This window comes from Carex rostrata, chromosome 14, assembly GCF_964058835.1.
Source record: "Carex rostrata chromosome 14, lpCarRost1.2, whole genome shotgun sequence".
NCBI classification, from domain to species: Eukaryota; Viridiplantae; Streptophyta; class Magnoliopsida; order Poales; family Cyperaceae; genus Carex; species Carex rostrata.
In genome coordinates, this window is record NC_135931.1 from 1,615,340 (window position 1) to 1,623,245 (window position 7,906).

Consider the following 7,906-nt stretch of genomic DNA (forward strand, 5'->3'; position numbering starts at 1 on the left):
TTTGAGCAAGTTACTTCCAACTTGTGCTCAACTCATTTAGTTAATAGTCAATTTGAGTTGGAATGACAATGATGAGCTGTAAAGCTAACTTCAGTTCAGCTCATTATCAATTCGAGTCGGTTTACAACTTGTTTGACCAGTTAATTTTCTTAGTTATAATTATATACCAATAAGAGTTTATCTAAACACAAACAATTCAAATAGTTTAGAAAAATATTATCTAAACACAAACAATTCAAACATAATTAACAAGATAACTAACAAAACAAACAATTCAACAATAGCTTAGGAGTTATTTAGAAGGGCATGAGATTTATTGTGACTAATTTTGTGTAACTCAAGTTGTTAATAAGCGAGTTGGGTTATGCTCAAAGTCATCTCATTTATCAAATGAGCCAGTCAACTCAAATTGGAACTAACTCGAGTTGTAAATTAGCAAGCAAGTTATGAACGAGTTATGAATTTGAGCAATTTTATACAGCTCTAGTCAGTTGTCATAGTCTGATAATTACTGAGGGTCTAAGGCCAAGCAATTTGATTCCAATCAATGCAAAGGATTGACAAAACATTTGCATTGATTGGAGTCAAATCGCTATCATGCTTTTGTCAAGATTTGACTCTAATTTCTTCATCTTCCATTAATATTTAGCATATTTATGAAATTAAGATTTCGGTACTGGGAATTGTTTCTCAGTTCTCATGCTGCATTCCGGGTACATGTGTTCATGCACCACACAGCTGGGGATTCAAATCAGCTGAAATCCAAATGCATGAACAGTACCGCTGAAATTCTTGGAATTCCAAATTCAACCGTTCAACTTTTTCTGTGCACGGATCTCGGAACAGCTGATTTTTCTATGCACGCATCTCGAAACAGTTCAACGGTTGGATTCGGAATTCCAAAAATTTCAGAGTTACTGTTCATGCATCTGGGATTTCAGCTGATTTGAATCCCACAGCTAGCGATATCTAAATATTACAAACATCCTGAATTTAAAAAAATTAAAAAATATATTGTATTTCACATTTTCACTTCATTCAACATTATTGTACAAGATGCTTTGTTAACCGAATCAAGCAAAGCTTTGGTACATAAATCAATGAAAACAAATGGTGGCACCGTCCAAAACATATCTCTCTTTAGAAACTTGATCTACACGGATATTCTTCTGAGAGCAACTGTGACAGTAACAGCAACGCCGAAAAGGAGGATGAATAACCCGGTGAAATTGATCACCTGGCCTTCTGAAAGGGAATTAGGCGCGATACTCTTTTCCATCAGGCCTGTCTCGGCTGTGCAAATCGTCATAAAAAAGATGCCAATGCCGGCAGTCACATGCACCGGGGCTGCCATCTCACGGGTCATTTCCGGAGCTTTCGGGCACCAGAAGACCAGAAATCCAAATAACCACTGGCAAGTAATAAGAATTAATTCTCTTCTTCTTCTTTTATTCATCATATAAACACAGTTATAATGCTGTTCATTTCTAGACCATCATAATAAGCAGGATCATGGCAATTGAGAATATGTAATATGTTCAAGTTCAGAGAAAATTTGATTTGAGTTTTTTTTTTGAGAAAAGTTAATATCCTCCGGGCTACAGTCCCTCAAAAATCTCCGTGTATAAAAATCTTCCCTTTTTAGCTTAGTTCTGACACGTTTTTAACTGCCACAATTGCTATAATTTCAAGTACAATATGTATGTTTACAGAATTATATGTTTATGTTTATAGGATAATATGTGTAGGTTTACAGGATAATACATGTATGTTTACATGATATTATGTGTATATTCACAGAAGGTGGTCTCCAACAGCTGTCACGCGTTTTTAACAGCTTTAACGTGTTTTTATGTTTACAGGTTTTGTTGAATTATTTTACATGATTTAGTATTGATGTTTACATAATTAGTTAAAAATATCCGGAGATTTTTGAAGAACTGGAGTTGGGGTGTTAGCTGCTTCCTTTTTTTTTTCATTGTGCTATGAAATGACAATAAATGTAAAAAAATAAAAAATAAAAAAAATCAGTATGGGCATTGATCCGGCCTGTTTTGCATTTGGGCTTTACTACAGTTATTGGGCTGGGCCTAATATAAAGGCCTAATGCCAGATTAAGGGATGATTCAAAAATTTTAGCTGTCAAGAATTAAAAAAAAAAAAAAAAAACAGAGAGGTAAGACTGGTACCTGCAACCCAAACAAGCAAATGGTACAGATCCCTAACCAAGAATGCAAGGTGGTCATGTTTTGAGTTTCGCTCATACTGTGGTACTTAAATGCCACATAAATTCCGAAAATCCCGAGAACTAATGCGAAAAATTGAAGCATCATGTGTATCATCTTTTGCCCGATCCTATGCATTGGAAATGTCTTATATACCATGATCGCTGAAATTATCGATACAAGATAATGAAAAGTTAATTACTTAAATTACATATCAAGGTGCATTTTCCATTTTGATAAGAAGTTTTGTGCATGCATTTTCCATTTTATTACCTTCTCCAATCATGAGAATGAATCCTAAGCACATCACCAGAGGATGTACCTACAAAACAATTAGCGAAGCGTATAATTTAAAAGAAAAAAATAATAATTACATGATGTCAATATATCACTCAATGAAAGCATATTGCTTACGTTAAAGACGGTATTGGAATCTTCGGAATTGATGTTTGCACCACCCTGGTAGTGAACAACCCAAACGATCATAAGAATTGCTACAACCAAGGCCAAAATGTGAGCTGCTGTGGTGACATGTCGGGCGAACAAGACCATAGAAGCACCTGGTCCCATAAGAGCCATTGTTAGAGAGAAAGAAAGATTGTTTTTGGGAGAGGCTATGTTAGAATTAGGTTATAATAGAGGGACAGTTGCAGGAATTGGGTTTGGTATAAGTTCAGGTTAGAACATAGGTAAAGGATCCTAGCTAGTTAGTACATGAGGCTATGCAAACATGACAAGTTATCTCTAATTATTAGTTTTGTATTGGAATAGAATGTGGGCTAGGAATAATTCAGTGTGGATGACAATTATTTAGGTTTAAGTCTAGTGGATAAAGTAAGGAATATATTTGCTATTCTTCAACTTTTAACTTGAAAATTAACCCCCAATTTCTAACACCTCCAACTACATATTAGGTTTAATAAACCTTGTAAAAAAGAACTTTTTCACAAAATAAAATTAACTATTTGGTTGTCCTTTGATATTTAATGAATATATTTTTAACTTCTTCACAACTTGGTCTTAAATTAAGAAAACTGTAGGTATCAACATCTGTTAATTAAGAAACTTCATAAGAATGGTTGCTTATTTACAAACTTCAAATGTTCAATAATAGGTCTACTAAAAGCCCAAACTAAGCCCAATTCAAATCCAGGCCCAACTTCCATTGGAAAGTTGGATGGAGATTTCAATAATTGGAATGTTCTAAATGCCCATTTGGGTTATTTATTAAATGGAAATTTTTTCAAACTTCCAGCCTGTTTTGTTCAATTTTTTTTATAAACGATTAGACATCTAGAAAACTCCCGCTCAATTAGCTCTTGGGTGGCGCTCTGTAGGAGCTTTTACCAAAAAACCCAAGGTGGCAAAAAAAATTGTAGCTCGTGGATCGATCTTGACTCGTATCTGACTCGCTAGCTAATAATTTGTTCGTTAGTGAACTGAGTTATTAACGAATCAACTCATCACTAGCTTGATTCAAAATTAACAAGTTTGAGCTGAGACCTAGCTCGCTCGCGAACTGGCGAGCCAACCTGGTCCAAATATGAATTTGTGCTAATCTAGTATGCATGAATTTACTTTTGTGAATTATGTTTGTATGAATTTGAAAATTTAGTATTTCAGTATGTATGAATTTAATTACAAACTTAATTTATAGTAGTTGATTGTATAATATATTATCTAATACATTTGAGCTTTTAGTCCACGAGCATTTACGAACTGACTCGGCTCGTTCATAATTCGCTCGTTACTAAAACAAGCAAATCATAAGTTTGATCTAGCTCAGACCAAACCGGCTCGTTGACAACCCTACGTAAAACCAGCCTGTTTTGTTCAATATTTTAGCATAATTGGTAAAAATATTGTCTTCTATATGAAAGATAGAAGGTTATGAAATTGCATCACGGTACATAGGTGACATCTAACATGAAGGTTTCTATCAGTTTCTTTTTCTTTCTTCTCAATTATCGAACGAACCATGAATTTTATGTATGCAAAATAATATAGAATGCCCGAAACGAAAGATAAAAGTAATAAGTTTATGAAATGATATGGCGTTTGAATTAAAAATTGGAAGCTATTCAAAAGACTTAATTCGTATATATTTATTCGAATGAGAAGGTTGAAATGTCACGTGTTTTTCTTTCGTTTCATTCATATTTCGTATCTTTATTTTTATTTTAAATTTAAATAATCAGCTCGAAATTTTTAACATGATATTCTTATTATAATGTGTTGAGCGACTAAATTCGATATTTTTTTCCAAAAATATTTACTATCTTTTTAAATATATACAAAATTATTTTTCTATAAAAAATTCTAGATCATTCAAAAATAATTATTGTTTTTAAGCACATTTTAATATGATGATCATGTTTTTTTAAGAAGTGAAATTTCACCTGTTTCATTACGAAATAATATTTGTCATACAAAAATTCAATTATTATGAACTAGTGAAACATCAACCAACTAGTATCAACAATCACAAAACAAAATAGTATACCAAAAAATATAATCAAACTAACATCACTAAAATTATCAAAATCACTAATATCAATCACTAATAGCAATCACATAAGTGGAAGAAAAACTAGTATCAATCAAAGACCAATTATGAGATAATAAACCAGCTACCTCATCAATAACATCATAGATGTCGCTATCATTTGACTCCCTAAACCAAAAGAAGAGATTCCGTCTAAAACCATATAATGATCATGTTCAACAGTTTTAATCGATAGTTTGAATTTTAAATTAAATATAAAATGTGATGAAAAAATATGAAGTATTTGAACCCTCTATTTGAATAATGAAAAATTATCAATTTATTTGTCTACACCTAACAGAGTCAGTTAAATATATAGCACGAATACTGACACCAAAACACCAGTATCCAACAAAAAAAGAAGAAGAAGAAGAACTCAGCTGTTACATATATTGTGTTGGCACATGGATACCCATTTGGATAAGTACCAATCGTGCATAAAATTGTGTAAAAACTAAAAAAGTTCACCTTTTATATTATAATTATTTCTTAAATTTATTTGCAAGTAGAGGTAAAATAGCATTTTGAACTCTGAAACGGCGTTTATTAAATAGCAGAATATTTGGGAGTTGTCTAGATTTCAGGTAGCTAGACCCACATGTAACAATAACTTCCTTTGGTCTGTGATTATATTTTTAATTGTTTTTTCTTAGGGGAAAAAAAGAAGAAGATTATATTAATTGGGTAGATTAAATATTAGTCACTGTCTATATAGCAATCCGAAAATATGATCCTCAACTGCCATTAAATGGCATCAAATCAAATCAAGAAAGTCAAATAAAACCATTAATATTAGGGGTGGTAAAAAAAGTTCATAATTTGTGGTTGGATCTTGACTCGCATGTGATTTGCTTGCCAATAACTCATTTGTTATTGGACCAAGCTGTTAATGAGCCAGCTTGCCACAAGCTCGGTTTATAATTAACGAGTTCAAGCTAGAACCTAGCTTGCTTGCTAGCTCGGTTAGACATCAATTTGTGAATTTTTATGAATTTGTGTGCATTTTATACTGTCCAACTCGGTCCAAAACGTATGTATAATTTATTTTCTTCTTAAAACAAGATCCAGCCAAATCTAACGAGCCAGCTCATTAAATTGGGAGCTAGCTCAGTCCAGCTCGTGAAGATTTTAAATTGAGATTTCAACTCGGACTCCTAAAGTTAGCTTATTTGTGACTCGGACGAGCCAGCTCGTAATGAGTTCAAGTTAGGCCCAACTCGTGACGAGCCAACTTGTTGCCAACCCTAATTAATATATATAATTCACTAAAGTAATTTTACAAAAATGACTACTGCAAATTTTACACCTCTCGTTGTGGAAATCAGAGGAATTTAGCATATTTCAATTTGTACATATATTTTTCCGTATATTGATGGCAAAATAAAAAGTTAATATGTACTTAGATTTGAAATTTTTTTTTGCTAATATGGGCTCTTTTTGTTGACACATATAGTAAATTTTTATCTTTCTTTATGTAGAGGATACAGTGGCCAACAAAAACAAGTTTTGTTAAATTCAATAATCAATTTATATCACTAGGAGAGATCCAATTATACTTTTTTTTGTGATACTGGATTACATCCTATATTTTTAAAGTTTAAATAGTCAATCCAAATCGTTCAATATGATGGACATATTAAATGTGCTTACAAATCAAATTTTACATTTTTTTTTACTATTTATTAAAATGGGTACAAAAATTCAATGGTCTGAAAATAATGATTTTGCAAAATATTTAATAAATAGTAAAAAAAATCAAAAAAATGTAAAATTTGATCTGGAAGTACATTTTAATATATCAATCAAGTTAAACGGTTTGAATCGACTGTTTGGACTATTTGATCTGGAAGCACATTTTAATATATCAATCATGTTAAATGGTTTGAACCGACTATTTAGACTTTAAAAACTTTAAAAATATAGAATGTAATTCAATGTCACCAAAAAATAAATAAGTAGATCCCTCCTCTTATATCATATATAGAGACCTAAATCTTCTTTCTTACGTTGTATCACATCACAACTCAAAAATTCATATACCAATTTGTAATGAAACAGAGCCAGTTAAGAGTTGGAGGCACATGGGCCCACGTTACATTTTTCAAATTTAGATAGAAAGAAACAAGATAGGAAAATGACATGAACCAGTATTATTGTCTTCATACAACAACTCAGCACTCATCTGCTTTCTTTTTCTTTTTCTTTTTCTTTCTAATCCAGAAGACCAGAAAGGTGTAGTAGAAGGGCCCCATATATAGGTGTTCTTAACTTCTTATTGATAAAACCAAACAATCAGCCTCTGTCAGTATTTTAAAAAAAATACAGGAAAAGAAAAAAAAAATATGATGATATTACCTAAAATTGTTTTTTTGGTATTTGCAAAAACAAATGAGTGGGAATCATAGACAGGTAAGAGGCCCATACCCTGTCATGGCCAGGCGAGAGCATTACAATCCCAGACAAATTGACAACTAAACAATGAAAATGAAAGAGAAGAAAATGAATGGAAAGAAATAAAAGGAGATGAACACCCGTCATTGCCAGATTGGCATGGTCCCTGTTTTCTCAGCTTGCGTTTCAAAACTGAGTCCATTTTAAAAATGAGATAAACCCTCGCACATCGATGCAGCAGATAGGTTTTTCTCTTTAGATTATTTTTTTACTTTTTTTTTTAGTAGAAGACCCGTAAAGGTATCATATATTAATAAAACTAAGAGAATTTACAATATTATAATAAAAAAACCTAAATAGAAGCTGCAACATAAAATTAAAGACCTGCACTAAAACTAGTCCCTACTGTAGGAATAAAACGAAAAGCTACTAGATCATCTAGAAGTCTAAAACACCCCTTCCCTCCATTTTCTGAAATTTCAAAAGATAGAGGTTCTGCTTGTAACGTTCCACTTTTCTCTCTGACAGTGTGTTTCGTTTACCAGTAAAAACTGGGAAACCTGTTCCTGATACCAGTAAGACTGAGAAACATTTGTCGTTTACCAGTACACTGGGAAACCCGGACCATTCTCTGTTCCAATGATTCCCGAGTACCAGTACCCTCCATTTTCTTTTCCTTGATCCGCCATTTACCAGTAGCCTTTGCTGACCCTTCTACTGTTCCATTGCCATCCAACTTCCACTA

The 7,906-nt window shown here is 32.5% G+C and overlaps 1 protein-coding gene across 1 annotated transcript; it reads right to left on the reverse strand.

Moving 5' to 3' along the window:
* Positions 1-992: 992 nt before the first annotated feature.
* LOC144565702 (putative ascorbate-specific transmembrane electron transporter 2) lies at positions 993-2,809 on the reverse strand. The gene is made up of 4 exons (XM_078315523.1): positions 2,640-2,809; positions 2,499-2,547; positions 2,190-2,389; positions 993-1,411 (listed from the first exon to the last, which is right to left on the reverse strand). Exons 1-4 carry the CDS (start codon positions 2,802-2,804, stop codon positions 1,154-1,156), a joined length of 672 nt encoding a protein of 223 aa, XP_078171649.1. The 5' UTR covers positions 2,805-2,809; the 3' UTR covers positions 993-1,153.
* Positions 2,810-7,906: the final 5,097 nt, after the last annotated feature.

Excerpts from the sequence above, each read along its gene's own strand:
- LOC144565702 (XM_078315523.1), bottom strand. The coding sequence starts at position 2,804 with ATGGCTCTTATGGGACCAGGTGCTTCTATGGTCTTGTTCGCCCGACAT. Across the intron at positions 2,548-2,639 it reads ATTCCAATACCGTCTTTAAC|GTACATCCTCTGGTGATGTG; the intron begins GTAAGCAATATG and ends ATTGTTTTGTAG. Across the intron at positions 2,390-2,498 it reads CATTCTCATGATTGGAGAAG|CGATCATGGTATATAAGACA; the intron begins GTAATAAAATGG and ends CGATAATTTCAG.